The sequence below is a fragment of the Phodopus roborovskii genome, unplaced genomic scaffold (genome assembly GCF_943737965.1).
Source record: "Phodopus roborovskii unplaced genomic scaffold, PHOROB, whole genome shotgun sequence".
NCBI lineage: Eukaryota > Metazoa > Chordata > Mammalia > Rodentia > Cricetidae > Phodopus > Phodopus roborovskii.
The window spans coordinates 5,202,449-5,220,116 of NW_026126550.1; the positions used below are offsets into that span (position 1 = coordinate 5,202,449).

The 17,668-nt window shown below is 43.3% G+C and overlaps 1 protein-coding gene across 1 annotated transcript in view; it reads left to right on the forward strand.

The window, feature by feature from the left end:
- Dcdc2c (doublecortin domain containing 2C) overlaps positions 1 to 17,443 on the forward strand; it is a 42,858-nt gene extending 25,415 nt beyond the window's left edge. Inside the window, exons 10-12 of the mRNA XM_051201216.1 lie at positions 3,294 to 3,335; positions 13,181 to 13,244; positions 17,304 to 17,443. Coding sequence (XP_051057173.1) covers positions 3,294 to 3,335; positions 13,181 to 13,244; positions 17,304 to 17,317 — 120 coding nt within the window. The 3' untranslated portion in view covers positions 17,318 to 17,443. The remainder of the gene's footprint in view (positions 1 to 3,293; positions 3,336 to 13,180; positions 13,245 to 17,303) is intronic.
- Positions 17,444 to 17,668: the final 225 nt, after the last annotated feature.

Genomic DNA, 17,668 nt, shown 5'->3' on the forward strand with positions numbered 1-17,668 from the left:
TACTGGATGAAGGTTCTATGTTGATAATTAAGGTAGTCATCAATCTGATTACAGGGGAAAGCCAGTTCAAGCACCCTCTCCACTAATGCTTAGGGTCTTAGCTAGGGTCATCCTTGTGGATTCATGGTAATTTCCCTAGTGCCAGGTTTCTTGATAGCCCCATAATGACTCCCTTAATCAAGATATTGCTTTACTCTCCTCCCCCCACCCCCCCGAATCTGGATTTCAACACAGATTTGAACCACACCAAAGTCTGAGTATTTATTCCCTGCAGTGAGCCAAATGGGTAGTAGTTTTTATTCTTCTCAGATATCTGCTGCCAGGCTTCACTGTCCGTTACTCATGGACAGGGCAGAATCAACTACCTGGTGCTATGTCTTGGGGGCATTCAGTTCTCCCAAGTCTGTGCCCTCTCTGTGCCCTTCACAAGTGTTACCTCTGTGCTCTTTGGATATTGGTATGAAATACCCCATAAACTTGAAAGTGTTTGACTCCCAAATCTAGCCATGTCCTGGAAGGTTCTGAGTGATCTAGCATTTGTGTGCGTTATAATAGCCAGTGATGATACTGAGAAGTCACACTCCACTGGCCTTTCCTGGCCAGCAGGCCACTGTATCCCTGTCTACTCTCTATGAATCACTTGTACATTTGTTGATAAGTTTATTTTCAGGGCATTTGAAACTGACTACATTAAGTTTCATAGACACGCTATTTATTGCTGGGCTGACCACTGTTAAGATGGGCCATGAAGTCCTTAAGCAGTTGAAATGGTATCATCATTTTACATGTCCTCCAGACTATCTTTTTCTTTTAAACTCTTTTTATTTAATCTTTGTGTCTTTCACAACATACAACTCAATCTAATTCATTTCCTGTCCCTGAATATCTACCTCTGCCCTTGCAGCGCCTGCCCCCTGTAAAATTTAAGAGAAAAAAGGAAAAAAAGAAAAAAAAGAGGGGCAAAGTCTTGTTATGGAAGCTGTAGTGTGACATTAGTGAGTTGTATAGTAAGCCCTTTGTCCACATATCTTTACTTGCAAGTGTTCATTGCAAAGAATCATTGTTCCAGACTGTCTTACATTCAGTTAAAAAGTGTCTGTGGATTTGCTTTGAGCTACCTATAACCAAGCCATTAAAATTTAAATAAATAATACAATCCAAGAATAAAATTCTAGTTACCTTGTGGAGCTGCAAGAGACATTGTTAGTAGGAACAATACCTTAAAGTATATTTCTGGTATTGGGTCACAATTTCTGTGATCATTGTTTTGGTGTTAAATATCTAAACTCTGCTGTTTGGATAGTTTTTAAGCATCAAATCCAGCGCCATTACTTACATTCACTATGCTAGACACAGTCTATTTCTAAGACAGTTTCACCTCCCATACAGTCTGCCCTGGAAATAGACTCCTTCTCCTCTCTCTTCCAGCTCCAAGGTTCAGCACTGAGCCCTTGACACCTTTCAGGAGCTTTTCAGGTGCTTTTGTTAGGATGAGACTTTCCTTAGGCCTCCACCCAGGAGTTGTGGACAAGTGTGTTCATTTTGTCATTATATGTGTAAAATAAAAATAAAAAATAAAAGTAGAACCATGTTTCCGTGTGAGAGTTCTTTCTCCTGAGGACCCTGGAATAGGCTAGATGTACAGTCACAGCTACCCTGACAACATCCATGCTCAATACGGTCTCCATCATCAAGGTGGGACATTAGCAACAGTAACAAATGTGAAGAAGGAAGTGCGTACTTTGTCCTTTTACCTATTGCAAATTATCTTCATTGAACATGACTTTAATTACAATGGGTGAGTACTGTTGGACTTAGGGCGGACTGGAACATTCTCCAGCTCTTAAAGAAAACCCACATTATATTTGTTTGTTTATAATGTGGGTAGCATGGCACACACATGTGGAGAACTGAGGGGGAACTTGGGTGAGTTGTTTCTCTCCTTCCACCATGTAGATCCTGGCAATGGAACTCATCGGGTTGGTGGAAAGAAGACATCTTTACCAGCTCCATCATCTCACTGACCCCTTTCTCCAGCCCCTATGACTTGCTCTCTGTAGTTGCATTGATTGTAAATGGTTTATGGAGAAACAACGTTTTAAAATTTTAAACTACCAGCTAATTTCTGTAAAACCAAATGTAAAGATTTTGGGACCATTAATTTCCTCTGTTGAATATAGAAGATAGTCTGACTGGCAGGCTGAATGGTATATGCACAGATCACATAAGACTGAAAATATTATATTTAAAAAGTTCAATATTGTGGGTATGTGTGGGTATGTGTATGTGGGTATGTGGGTATGTGCACATAGGTGCAATGCCTGTGAAGGCCAGAAGAGGGCATCAGATCCACTGGAGCTGGAGTTATAGAGAGTTGTGAGCCTCCTGACACGGGTGCTTGGAACCAAATTCTGGTCCTCTTTAAGAATGGCAAGCATTCATATCTCCCTGAGCCATCTCCAGCCCCTTGGTGCAGCCTTTTAGAAGGAAGATTTTGCTTTTTATTAGAATTAAGTCTGCACACATCATTCCTAGCTATCAAGAAGATAACTAAGGATTGCCCTCAAGTACTAATAAATAGCAAATGATAGAGACAAATGTGGCAGTCACCCATTGGAGTTGGCTAACAATTTCTGATTCTGCCATAGAACGGAAGAACAGTTGACGATGAAAACTGTAGGTTGATTGGAAGGATAGGAGTTCTCAGAGGTTAATCAAGCAAAACCAAACCAAAGTGCAACAGCATAGGAGGCTGTCACCTTTGTGTGGCCGTGAGCGCACACAGGTAGGACAGCACAAGGAAGAAAGACTTCAGTGTCTCCTGGTCTCGGAGGCTCCCAGCCCACCATGGCAGTGAAGGCATAGTGTGGTTTGTGGTGGTGAGAGCACACGCTGTATCAGGAAGCAGAGAGGAGGCTGGGACCTGGGGAGTGTGTAACCTCCCAGGGGATCCAATTCTTCTCGGCCCAAGACTCTACCCTAGAAAGCCCCACTAGCTGGAGAACAAGTCTGTGGGGACATTGCACTTTCAAATCCAATAAACTACTGTACATTAAAAAAAAGTTTAGAAAACTACAGTGCTGAGGGAAAAGGGAGGAGAAATCAGGAGGAGCAAGACAAGGGGATAGCAGCCTGGAGTGGGCATGGGACTTGGCATGAAAACCTGTGGTATTGTTGATGAGGAAGAATTTGAGCTAACTGCGGCAATGAGAGGAGACGGGGAGGTTAAGGATTTATTTATGGCACTTTGCTTGCAGATACTTGATGACCATATGTTTTTATTTTAACACTAGGAAAAGGAAGTGGAAAGGCTTTACGAGGATATCGACAGAAAGGTTTGTATCAATAAACTGTAGTTTTGTGTTCCTCATGAGTAAGGTAGGATGCTTCGCGGACTCTCCAATCTATCAGGTGCTTCTTAGGAATGCCAGTTCCTTACCTGTCAGAAATCCTGGCCCAGTTTTTTGGGTTAGAAAACAAAATCAGAGGTAAAGAAGCAGCCTCAGACAGGCTGATGCTCTGCTGTGTAGACAGAGCCTCTCTCTTCCTGGGGAGGCACACTCAGGTGTCCTAGGCAGTGGTAATAGGTCTGTCTTTTCATTGCAGCCATGCACTATGAGGGGTGTGTCACCTTTCCTGGGTGTGCATGGCGACCCCAGACAGATAGCATCCCCACTCACCTTCAGCTCAGCAATGGCTCCATGTTAAGTAGGATTAAATTATGATCATTAAGTGAGTGTTGGTAATGATTTTTAGTTGAGTATGTGTAATTCATTATGCTTACTCTTTGGTTCACTTGGGCTGTTCACCACTTCATAGAGGACATGGGACATGCATGGAAATGTGAAGGTCAGTTATGTAATCAAGCTATCATGGGTCGGTCAAATAGTGGCTCATCCTAGAGCCATATGTGGGGTCTACAGTTATCAGGATGGTGGCTATGGGAACACAGCTTAAAACCCCAAGCTCTGCTCCCTCTGCTGTTCAAGTTTGATTGTTTAATCACAAGTCCAACTCTAGAGTATTGATAAAGCCTTCTCAGTGCTGCTGTTTTCATTGTATTAACCTATTTCTACAAGGATCTCCACTCCAGTGCTGGGGTGGGTTGTTCTGTGAGCTGCCGCCTCTGTAGATTCATGTAGACAGCCATGCTAGGTGGCACTGGTGTGCCATGTCATTAGGGAGTGATTTTCCCTCTGCTCACTTTGCACTTTAATCACCATTTCCCATGTCTGCAGGCTTGAGAGTCAGTGAGACACAGACTTGAAAGTCCTGTAAAGTGTGACCTCTCTGTTTCAGATGGGGCTTGTGTGATTGCCTGTCAGCCATTGGTTAGGCTGCACAACAAATGTTTGTGTACCTCTGCTTGAAATCAGGCTGGTGGTCATTAATTCCTGAGTTAAAATCAGGGCATCAGCTCTGTTATCTGTCACCCTGCCTGGGGAATAGTGGTCAGCCTTTCCAACAGGGCTGGAAGGACAACTGTGTACACAATGATTCCCCATCATCGTAAATGACATCTGGTTTCAATGTCAAGCTAGGCTTTGGAAAATTCATCACTTGTCTGGCACATGTGTTATTTGCTCTTTTAATCAGAAAATAAAAGAGCCAAACACCATGTAACAGATAGATTCAGCACCCAAGAGGCAGAGGCAGATATCTGAGAGTTCAAGGATAGTTTGGTCTACATAGTGAGGCCCAGGGTAACCAGAGGTATACAGTGAGACCCTGTCTCAAAAAACAAAACAATGAAACACCCAAAGATTCCAGATTCAAAGCAGCATTGGATGTGGGTAGTTCTACAATTCTGAGCCTCACTTTATCTGTGAAAGAGGGGTAACTACCAAGTGGTAAAACCAGTCCACACTTCCACATTGTGGCAGTGAGTAATCGCCACAGGCCCATCAGAATTAAAAAACAGACTAGGAAAACAAGGAGTCGTGTCCAGCACTCATAGCCTGTTTTCCTTCACCTAGAAGCCGTGTTTGCTTGTGTTTCAAGGTTGTTTCCATTTGTTTTCCTTCCTTCCTTCCTTCTTTCCTTCATCCCTTCCTTCTCTTTCTTGTTTTGATGTGGTGTTCTAAAAAAAGATTACAAAAATGTGGGCTGGACTTGGAGGCACACACCTGTAATCCTAGCACTTGGGAGGCTGAGGCACGAAGATCTTTACTTCCATGCCAGGATTGGCTGCACAGTGATGATGCTGCCTCAACAGGAAAAACAAAACAAAACAAAAAACCCACAAAGGTCAACCAACCAACCAAACACCAGCATTGCTGCCCATCCCCAATGAGAAACAAACCAAAGAAGACCCCACTTCCTAATTCTGTGAGTTAACACCGAAGACATTTCCAGTGTTTTAATTTTCACTCCCGATATACTTTGGAATATTATGAACTTGTTTAAGATGGGTTTAATCTTGCTTGTGAGGCAGAGACAGACTCACAGTGAATTGTGGCTGGGGAGCTCTCCCAGGTCTCCTTACAGGTGTCCCACGGAGTCATCCATTCTGACCTATTTTAGACGAGGATTAAGAGGAGTCGGTTACAGTTTTGTATTCAACAGGAACTCAGTTTGATTTTTTTTAATGGGATATCTATCTATCTATCTATCTATATTATATATATTCTACATATATATGTATATATACATGTACACACACACACACACACACACACACACACACACACACACACGGTTACAGTTAAATTTGAGAGAGAAACCTATAAAGAGAAAAAGGGAATGGAGCTAAAAACAAATGAATTGTCAATCAGTAGTCTAAACACTAGATCATTCTACTTCCATCCTGTCCTGTACTTGTCTAATAAGAATTTTCTAGAACATACCACCAAACCCCAAAGGGCCCTGGGCATAAAGGTTTTCTGTTTCTATCATATGATGTGATGATGAGGTCCTTTCTGATATCTGAGCATCCACAGTTTCCATAGTGACAAGTTCAGGTGCAAAGAATGAAGGAGATGAAAAGTTAATTGTGCATGTTTTTAAGAGGCTTTAAGATCAACTATAAATAATTATGATGGAAAATAAGAACTGCTAGCTGAAACAGAGTACCTAGCATGAGCCTATTAGCATCCATATTAATTCCCTTTAAAGGTACATTTTATAAGTTTGATGACAACAGGAAGCCTCTTCAAAAGCGTGCTTGAGTTAATGCCAAAGCTGGTTGAACATCAAGTGCAGGGTATTTTCAGTTTTCTGGAATAATAGCAGGTTTGGTCTCCTTTAAGCATCTGTATTTTGGTATATCCAGAAACAAAAGTGTGGAAAATCACCAAGCAATATGTGGGCACATGACTGTTACCAAATCCGACTCTTAGGATACTTTTAAAACACATGCATGCAATTAACACTTGAGTTTGAAATCTTGCTGTCAGAATTGAAATGTTTAGAATGTAATATATGTCTGAGATCTCTGGTCTGGTCCGGCCAAGGTGTGTTGAGTGGCAGGTTACTTTTCATGTTTTGAAGAAATCATCCTGTACAGTATGGATTGTGACTTCTCTGCTATAAGGAGTTGTTTCAGCAAGTTCATAACCTAATCTTCCAGTCCAAGAAAGTTCTGCTATGAGTGCTGGAGAAACAGTGCTAGCTGAGTAGTGGGACAGGTGTGTCACTGAGGGGTGGCTGGTTCTGCTGTGCAGCTGTGTGCAGTTTCTCACAGAATGCCACCTGTCCTTTATTCAAGCCGATTTCCTGACTTTTTTGAAGGCTCCCACATTTCTCTTGAAGACATGCCTTGCCATATATTGCCAATCCTCACATTCATTTAAGTTTGCTTCTCTGGGCTGAGTGTTAAGCATTTCTCTGTCCTGTGTCTTTGTTTCAAGCGCTGACTCTCTGAGAAAGTGTGTGGTCTTAGCACCGGGAAGCTTGGTTCCCTCCACTTCAATCTTGGTGCAATCAGACTCTGGAGATTGCCTCACTGTTTTGTGTTTAAGTTTCAACAGCTTTGTTGAACAGTTACACTTGTTTGTCCAGCAAGGCCAGTCCTTTGTGCCTGGACAACCCTTTGCTCATGTTTCTCTTGTACATTTCCAAATCAATCAATCAATCAATCAATCAATCAATCAATCAATCAATCAATCAATCAATCCAACAACCCTAATAATTGGGGAATCTAGGATTTAGGACTCAGTCAGAAGGGGCTTTAGACTTTCAAAGAAATCACATTTTTCACAGTGTAGGAACCCAGGGATCTTCAGAACTACAATTTGATCAAATTCTTTGTTACAATGATAAGGCAATTAAAAATAGAAACGGTGTTGATAGGGCTGGAGGGATGGCTCAGCAGTTAAGAGTGCTTGCTGCTCTTGCAGAGACCTGAGTTCAGCTTCCAGCATCTGTGTTACATGGTCACAACAGCCTGTGACTCCAGAGCCAGGGCATCTGAGTGCCTCTTCTGTCCTCTTCAGGCACCTCGTTTCATGTGTGCCGGCATGCAGATGTGCACTCGTGCACCTGTGCATGTGCGTGAACATGTGAATACACACACACACATGAATTAAAATACGCAGTCTGATACTGTGGGTGACTTGGATACAGGATTCATGGTTTATATCCAGTGACACAAATAATATTTAACTGATTTAATGTTCTTTAATTAATGGTTAACTGAGAACATTTGACAAGTTCCTTCTCCTGTAGCTACTATTACAAATATCACTTGGTCATCTTTCCAAAGTAAATAAAATGTGTGTACAAATCCCTAACAGCGATCTACTTTTGTGCACTCAGTCGGTCATTTAATTGACACCACCAGAGATGCCAATAAGGCCAGTGTCCTTTTCTGATCCAGCATTGTTTCTGACTCAGGGTTTTCGTGATAAAATGAACATGGCATTGACTGTTTAATTGATTTTTTTAAATTCATTACCTCCCCACTGTCCTTTCTGTTTTTCCCTCTTCATTATCTTGATGCTGCTCTGTCACCACAGCTAGCTGTTTTATTGCTTTCCTAAGTGTCAGGGTCAATATTGATTGATACTGGGTCTGGAAAGCTAAGTACAAGTCATCAATAATGCTAAGTGGTTTGGTGAAGACTTAAATGTTACGTGATGAAACTTGTAGAAAAAAAAATGAAATGTGGGTTCCTCTGTACTGTGGAGAGACCCTTGGATGAGTTAGAGGAAAAGAAAGGTGTCACTGTTGTCTGACAGTGTCACCTTAGTTCCATCTCAGTCATGGGTGGTGCTGGGAAGTAAAGCCAGGAATAGGGGTTGACATCTTAGAATAGCCTGTCTTGTCCCATGGTGAGCTCTATGGAAACCACAATGAGGGAAGCATTCTCTGATCTGGTTGAAGAGAGGAGTAGCTGGTGGAAGATCCCTGACTGTGGTTTGATTTTTCCCAACCTCAGTTGTCACCTTGAAGCTCCATGCCTTGTGCCTGTTCCCAGCAGAAGACTTCATGTCTCATTCTCTCTTCCATTCCTCAGTGGAACCAGATTCCCAGCACCAGTGAGGCCTGAGGGTGTTTGGTACATCTTCCATCCCTACAGATCTGTGCATTTCATGGTTGGACCAATGGTTCCATCCCCAGCCCTGGCCAAGGGCTCACTCTCCTCTATTCTTAAAGGTATTACCTCTTGGCTGAGGGCTGGTGGAAACAATGCTTTTAGGGTGGGCTGCTCCTGGCTTTCTCTGGATCTTAGATATATTCCAGATGTGGTCAGCTGTGGACTTGGTCACATGATTTCACTGCTATTGAGTTTCTTAGAACCAAAGGACATGCCACAGGTTGAGACACACTGTAGGGAGGCCAGCCAGCCTGTGTGAGGCTGAAGAAGAGGGAGAGGGTTTGAGATAGTGCTTTTCATTGGCTGAGGATTCAACAACTTTAGACTGGATCATTATAGAGAGAGCCCTAGGAATCCACCTTTTTCTTTCCACCATCGCAATTACAAGTATACACCTGGCTTTTTCTGTGGCTCTGGGTGTGGAACTTGGGTCCTTATGTTGCAAGTAATTTACTGAGTTATTGTCATAGTCTCCATGCCAGCCTCCATGCCAGCCAACACTTTGAAGCACGCTCCTCAGATATGACTATCAGGACTCTGTGTCCTTATAAACACTGGTGAGGGTTCACACAACTTTTGTGGGTTGTATCTTTTAGTAATTACTATGTTAGGAATTGAAATGAAGAAATTAAACTACTCAGAATGCTGAGAGGAAAAAGGATCAGGGAATTAAGATCTTACTTTAAAATAAAAAAAATATTAAGAATGTGTGGTTATGTAACTTAGTGGTAAAGTACATCCCTGGTCTTCCAGAGATCCTGGATTCAAACTTCAGCAGCAAAAACCCAACACACCACAACACACAATACAACACAAAGCAACACAGAAACAATATACCATAGCACAAACAGAACACACCTCAACACATAATACAACACAAACAACAGAACACAAACACAACATACCGTACATAACACAAACAACAAACAATACAACACAAACACAATACAAACACAACACAACATGCCACAACACAATATAACACAAGTACAAACAACAATTCATAACCTGAGAACTTTAACAAGTTCAATCAATATCTATTGATATCAACTCAATATCTATTGAGTCATTTCAAATTTACTATAATCAAATTTACTCTAATTAATAGAGTTTTAGTGAAAAACAGTTCTGTTTCCACAAAGAGTCAATAAGAACATAGGCACTATCTTCCATTTTTGGCAAGTGTCTTTGGTTCATGGAAGGAAGCAGGTTCTCGTCAGTCAGCTACAATAGCCTGAGAGCTTCCAGCTTCACAGGCATGTCCTTTGGAGAAGGGTAAAGGCTTACATGGCCTTTTAGGTGCTTGTGGACATTCTCGGGCACCACACCCAAGGTTAGCTGCAGTGGGAACCAGAAACCACATCCATGAACTCTTGTTCTATCATTTTTTCTGTATAACTAAAATCAATTAATAAATATTATGGTTTGGATTATTACGTGTTTGGTTTTGTACCACAGTTCATTGGTCATTTGGAAAATAATGGTTGATTGAGTCATGTAGATGATAACACATTAATTAAACCACACTAAAAAGTCACTCACATACATTAGTATTTCTGTCAATATCCAACATCCTTTAGCTTTGAGAGAGATGTCAAACACACATGAATATTCTAAAAATTATTTTCTGTTTTGAACACTCAAAATTTTGTTACTGGGCACAAACACTGTCAGTTGTTTTCATTGACAACCTCAATTTGTTAGAGAAAATGCCTGCCAAATACTCAAGTGGATAAGCATAGCTTGCTATTCATGCTTTTCTGTTAGAATACGGTCCCATGAGCCATGTGGTTAGCTGGTGTGCTTTTCCTTGGGTTGACTGTGGTGGATGCAGAGAAAAACTGCTTGGCATAGGTTTTTCATTTATTCTCAGTGTACTAAGAGGAATGGACTGGAGGTCAAAATTTAATGGAAACAGTAGTTTTATTCCAAACTTGCCGGTGCACAGCAATGAGGGCGCTTTGGGGAGCCCCTAATGCTAATGAGTCTTCCCTTGTGTTCCATTATCAGATCAAGAAACTGTTCCTACTATTGTGAACAGTGTTTGACCTAGCCCACCCCATGTGGTCTGTGAACTCCTAGTGAGCCGTGGATCACTCTAAGAAGTGAAGTTTGAGGTGAGGGCATTAATATGAGGTTGTTGGGCTTCTGTATTTGGATGGCCACATCTTGTTGAAGTGTTATAGTGCTAAGCTGGAGGGCAGGGCCCTGTGAGGACTCTGCTGCCCTCCGGCAGGTAGGGCTGTGGAAGGGGCCTGTCCAGCCTGTCTCCTCCGGGGAGTGTTGATGACTCAGATCTCCCTCCCAGTCACTGGAGAGAATCACAATCACACTGAATTGGGAACCTGTTGAAGCAGGAGCTCATTTTATTGCATCAGGCATGGGCTTATATAACGTTGAGAAAAAGGGTGGGGACCGCAGGAAGGGGTGAGGTGTAAGGGCCAATAATATTTCACCACGTTAGTAGTAGCTGGGCAGAGGCAGTTTTGCTGAGTCACTCCAATGCAGAAGCGATAGGCCAAAGACAGTCGCCAAACTCTATCCAGACTCACGAAGTTCCACTAGGCCTTGCGTCTGGGACTTTTTAGGTCCAAAAGGGCTCCTTAGCTTTCTCACTTCTGCCATGTTGACCTTTTCAATGTTACTTAGTAACTGAACCCATCCATCATTCACCGCCGTTCAGATGATTTCTAGCATTTCCACCTGATATTTCCTAATAGTTCATTCCCTTTGGTGATATTTCCCATTCATTAATGCATGGTATTTGCTTTTCTACTAAAGCAGGGTGTTCGGATTTTACTTAAAGAGACACAGAACAAATATTTCATCCTGGGGGCTGTGTAGTCTCTGTTCAACTCTTCATCTCTGCTGTTAGGGGCAAGTGTCCACAAGCAGTGGGGAGAGATGGTGTGGCATATTCTAGCAGAACACGTAGGCAATGGCAACCAGGCAGCAGGCTAGACTGGCCACTTGCTCCAGCTGCAGGACACAACAGCATCTGGTTTCCATGGGTGGCTTTGTGACTTCTTAGTGGGTAGTTTTTCTTGCTTTTTGCACATGTTTGAGAAATTTTGCTTAAAATGTTTAAGCACATCTTGGCAAACTTTTTTTTGGGGGAGGTGATGAAATGCCTAAAATTAAATATTTTAGATGTTATGGACCTTGTCACTGGCTCACTACTCCTCAGCTCTATGGAATGGCAGGCACAAATACAGATAATACGGGAGCTTGATCACTGCCTGCTTGTATCCTAAGAAATAATTGTGTGCAAAAGCAGATGTAGGGCTGGACTTGACACACACAGGCTACATAGAATGAGGTTGACAGTACCTGTGACACAGATCAGGCTACCTCCTCTCCCAAGAGGCCCTTAGAAGGGCCTTGAGTCAGCCCAGATGGGAGGTTTGTTCAGTGCTGATGTTGCTATGGTTACTCAGACATTACTTTGTGCTGAGTGCATACCTAGTTTTCAGAGAGATGTATTATTAGTATTTCCAGCCCATCTTCAGCTCTAGTGTTCTGGCGTTGAGTCTGCCCCTGTTGTAGAATCCTGTTGGCTGTCACTGATGTTTGGTGGCCTGCCGGTTGTAGGTAGGTGATGGCTTCTTTTTTTTTGTTTTGTTTTGTTTCAGCTTCCTGTGGATTGGTCCCTGAGTCTACAGGTAGGATTTTCCAATTGTCCTGTTTTTCCCAGTGGTTAGGGATATGCTGTGGTCTGGGCACAGAACTGCTCTTTGCTCCTGTCCCAGGGGAGAAAGGGCTGGTTATGCTTCCTCCTCCATCCCAGTGAACATCCACCAGTGCCCTGAGGGCAGCAGGCGTTTCTGCCCTCTCTGAGTGCAGAGGGTTCCTGAAGCAGTGACTCCCTCTCTTCTGGATTGCTTCATACTGGAGCCTTTCCTATCCCCTGGGAGCACCCAGTGAGGTGTGTAGGGGAGAGCCTGGGTGAGATGTGGGAGACTGCCTGGGTCAAGGAGCTCCCCCAGATTTTGTGAGCTCACTTCGTACTTGCCTGTAGCTCATGGATACTCCTGACAGAAAGGCTTGGGTGACCCTGTTGAACACTCTTGCCATCTCTGGAAAACTAGGTTCCAGTCATGTATTTCCAGGGCTGGATCCATTTTTTTTTTCATTTGTGATATCGACTCTCTGATGGATTTAAGTCATAATTTGTGAGTTTATCTGGCTGCAGGGTAGGGAGGGCCTCTCCAGTTTTTTAGCTTCTGAGTTGAAGGCAGAGTGAGTTTTGATGTAGAACGTGTTTGGAGGACATATTGGTGGTCAAAAACTTAGAGTGACCAGTTTGGTCTACTGGTAGATTGAGTGCCTCTATGTTGTTCTCTATCAAGGTGACTAAGTTTCCCTTGAAGTACAGAACTTGGGACTCTAGAGTTAATGTAGGTGGAAATGACTTCACAGGCTTGGTATGTGGACTCATGCTGACCATAGCTGGCTAGGAGAGGTGTTGACCTCTCAGGGTTGGCTCCTGGGTTTTGGCAGGTCGTCTTGGATATCTTCTGTGGACTGATGCTTGGTGGACCATGTCTCAGGTTTCTGCCATAGCTGAATAATCCAGTCCTGAGGATCTTGCTTATGGGCAGAGGAAGAAGTATTAGCTGCTAACACGACTGGTTTCTGTTTCAGGGAGACCATTCACGAATGTCTTTTAAGAAAAGGTTTCCCTTAAGACACTACAGAAAGAGAAAAGGTATGTGATGTAAATGTTGAAGAAGTAGAAATATGTGCACTTGTTAAATACTCAGCTGCTGCATGAGAATGTGTGTAAGATCCTATTGTGAACAGCTAGTGTACAATAGGCTAAGCTTGTCTCTTGAAAAATAACTTAGAAAATGCAGAGAACACATCATAGAGAAAAAAATAACCTCTCTCTACCATAAAACCTCCACAATATCACTAAATTATACATTCCTTTCCTAATTTTTCATGTTATTGCTTCACACACACAGACACACACACACACACACACCACACACACACACACACACACACACATACACACACGATTTGTAGTTTATTTGTTGGTGTTTTTAGATAGGGCCTAATATAACCTACACTGGTCTTGAGTTTCTAATCCCATTGCTCCCAACCTGTAAGGGCTGAGATCCCAGGGCTATACCACCATGTGGATTTGCATTGTTGTTGAAAACCATTTTCTAGAAATGTCTGCCGTCCTGCTTCCCGGTGCACCACAGTGGCTACCAAGAATAGGAAAATGATATACAACAGCATTGAATGTCACTGTGCTTGGGGCAATGCTTGGGGGAGTGTAAAAACCCTTTAGAGGTATTTGATAGTTCACAGATAAGGAAACTGAGGCAGAGAGGTTAGATACTGAGCCCAAGTCTGTTTCCTGCATTACTGAACTGAAAGGTGGCCAGAGCTCACTCTCAGAATCATCTGAGGCGTCAATTTCCTGCTGTGGGAAGGAATAAGAAGCTCAGCATCCCAGTGTATATACGGTGGCCAAGTGTTCCATCCACAGCATCTGTGTTCTCTGAGTGCAAGTAATGCTCCCGAATCAAGCACCTTCAGTCCCCCTTTTAAAAATATAGGGCATAGTGGTGTATGTCTCCCATGAGATCTCCTAGCAGAGGGTCACTTGGCACCATGGGGTGCTGTCTTCCTGGCTTGTCTTCCTATCTCTCTCCACTTTGCTTATTTATTAGATGACTGCTGGTGTGTGGATGGAGGACAGATGTAGTACTGTCACTGAGTAAAGGAGGTGTAGGTTCTACTGAGTGTAGGTGTAGGTGAGCTGCATTCTCAGGCATGTGGACAGCAGCTGCCTGATAAGTGGTGCTGGCTGACCTCCCTTAATGTCTGTGTGGTCAGAGTTAGACTGGATAGACACTGAGGGCAGCCTTGAAGGAAGAGGTGACAAGGAGTAGCAACAAGCTCACCTGTGGAGGTGGGGGCCTTGGATCTTGTGGGGTACTAGGGGCAGCATGGCAGCATCTGGGCTGGGAGAGAGAGGGAAGTGGAAAGAGGGGAGGAAAAGGGGAGAGAAGAGGAGGTGAGTGTGTGAGAGGAGGGAGGGAGGGAATTGAGGGGGAACTTTTCAGGGACACCGACTTTCTGGAGCATCACACTTACAGTGTGTGTGCTATTTTGGCTTTTAATGCTAACATTTCATTATAATTGTTGACGATCACACATAGAATTTGCAGTGAATCCCGAGTCATCTTTGGTTTTCTTCTCTGCCTGGTAACATCAGAGACAAATGCAGATAAGATTATCGGAGAATCTTTTTCTGCCTTTAAGAAAAGAGGTTTACAAAGTGGACCCCTCAGATATTAAGACACGGAGGTGGTATTTGCACCCAGTTGGAGGAGAAGTGCAACCTCTTACTTAGTCTCCAGAAATGAGTCCACTTGTCACTTCAAATAAGTCCTTGATGGAGGCGTCCATTCAGCTTAGAGCTGGGTCTGACCTGTTTTCTCTTTCCTTTCCATGATTTGAGTTTTAATTGAGAAATCCTTCCAGGTGCTTCTGCTTCAGAAACAAGGTGCTTGAGCAAGGTCTTCCTACAGCCTTCACCTCCACACCTATACCAACCCTTTCCAGTATCATAACACCCATGAAGTCCCACTTATGGGTATTGAGATTTAAATTAGTTAGTCATGTATTAAGTCAACGGCTATAATATTTTGAAAATCTGAACAGATTCTAAGATGCCTTTGTGGCAACCTTGCTGAAGACTATTCTCATTCTACTGGAGAGGAGAGTTTGTCCCTCACGGACTCCATGGTCAGTACACTCCCGTGCTGGCTTGCTATTGGGCTTGTGTCTCCCGGGGCTGCCTCTTCCACTGCAAGCTTTTTTTGGGGTAGTTTCATACTGTCTACCAGAGCAGCTGTTGGCCAGGTGCTATGAGTTCTTATGATTATTTCCAAATGCCTAGCTGCCCTGAGGGTACCACAAATATCCCTGAAGTTCAATTTCAGTCTCCAAGCTCCAGAGTAGTTTTTCACTCAGGCATGTTAGACCGGGATGTTACAGGCCATCAGTTACACCGAGGCCACCAGAAATTGTGGCCCAGAACTAAGATTTATTTGGGAGTAGGGAATCAACCATTTCACACTTGACCTTAAAAATGCCTCTTTCCTCAAGAAGGCCGTAGCTGTTAGTGGCCGGCCATTCATCCTCTCAGATGTGGTCCTTGGGAGGATGTGTGGCTCCCTGTTCTAACTTGTTTACAAAGCACCATGGCATCTTGCATTTCATGAGCTCTGCAAGTTCCATTTTCTCCAGGAGAAGGAGGCAGTTTCAAGACCTGAAGTCTAATTCAAAGCAGTAGTAAGTTTTCCTTAGCTCACTGGGGAAAATTTTTGGCTGTTTTATTGTAGTTATTTTTATTTCTGGGAATAGGAAGTAGAAGGAGAGACAGAAAGCAGAAACAAATGAGACAGACAAAAGGCCATTTCTCCCACCATTGGGATCTTTAATTGGTTTGGCCTTTCTTCCAACAGTGCTTATATCTAGGGGCCAGGACTCTGCAGTGTGATACATGCTGGATACACCTCTTTCTCTGCAGTATAGATGCAAGCACATTTTCTCACTTTCTAGTTCCTTCGTGCACTGAAAATTCAGACTGTCCAGGCAGAGGTTCTTCAGGCTACATCTCTATCTTTCTGGGCTTCATTAGATACCTTGTTTTGGGTTTCTGTGATTGAGTCGACCTAGTAACTAGAAAATTGTTAATACATGAATTATATTAATAAATGAGATTAGCTCTGATTTTTGATTACTTGTTACGATTGTTCTCAAAGAGCTGCAAGCATTGGTTACAGCTGGGCTCCCGGAGTCCAGGTGGCCTTGTGAAGCAGGGTAGGGCATGTGTCATGACCAGCTTGCCTCTGGCCAGCAGTACCAGTTCACCTGACTTTGTGGTATTTCCTCCGAGGTGTTTGTTCTGACTTCTTTGGCTTGTAGTGACAGCTTGTAGTGTCAAGAGAAATGCATCATAGTGACATTCCGGTTTCCCTTTCCATCTTGGAGCAAAGCCACATAGACTCACCTCTCTGAGCCAGGTGTCTGCTTTCTGTCCCTGTGCTTTTAGTGGTTATTAGAGTGACCCTAAACAGCATGTTGGATTGCTGGGTTTCAAGGCCCCCAGCCCCTAATTGACCACAAGAGGAGTTTTCTGAATAATTTCTTTTCTAATCAGGTAGGCAGAGCTATTCCTTTCAGGAGCTTCAATCAGGTATTTATGCATGAGTATGAAAATAAGCCCATATCCAGACTTCCTCTGGAGCCTCGTGGCTTTGCATTTTAGTTGCATTTTTGAAGAGAAGCTGCCTGTGACAGCAGCTGGATATGGAGGCTGCAAGGCAAGTACCACCCAGGCTTGTTAGGCCAACCACCACTAGTACCGCCTAGGCTAGTGAGACATCCGGCACCAGTACCACCTAGGCTAATGAGGCCATATTGGTTCAATGAAATGTTGCTAAACACATAGAAGGGATTTTACTGAAAACACAGCCCATAGTAGTCAAGGACATTAGAAATGGAAGCAACCACTTGTCCTGTTTTCTGGGGACTTTGGCCCTGGCTGATGTGCCTAAATGTCCATCAGGATGTTTAAGTGGCTTCTTTAGTTTCACAGGTGTTTGGTAGGCAAATGTTTGTGCAGTTGGTCTTTATTTTGACCCTGCAAAATCTGAGTTTGTTTAGTGGAGGGGTTCATGCTAATTATCATTATTTGTTAGCGAATCCCTTCAGCGATGTTCTGTGATCTTTTACTTAGGTATAAAACGGTGATTAGGACCGCAGCATGGTGCAAAGGAGAGCAAGTCCTGAGCCTGCATCCCAAAGACCTGATAGCAGCCCTGGACCTGCTGTCGAGGGGCTGTGTCAACACAGACCAGTTGCAGGGGCCCCATGTCTTCATCGGTAAGATGAGGCTGAGGAATTAGATGTTCCCTGTGGTTGAGATCTGCAAGCTCCTTTTTCTTCCCCAGGAGGGTGAGGCAATTTCAAGTCCTAGAAGTCTAATCCAGGGCAGTAATATGTTTTCTATAGCCCCCTGGGAACAATTTTTGACTGCATCATATTAGTGTTGGAAGAAACTGTTTTCTAAGTTTAAGTTTAGGAGGACACAGAAAGATGGAT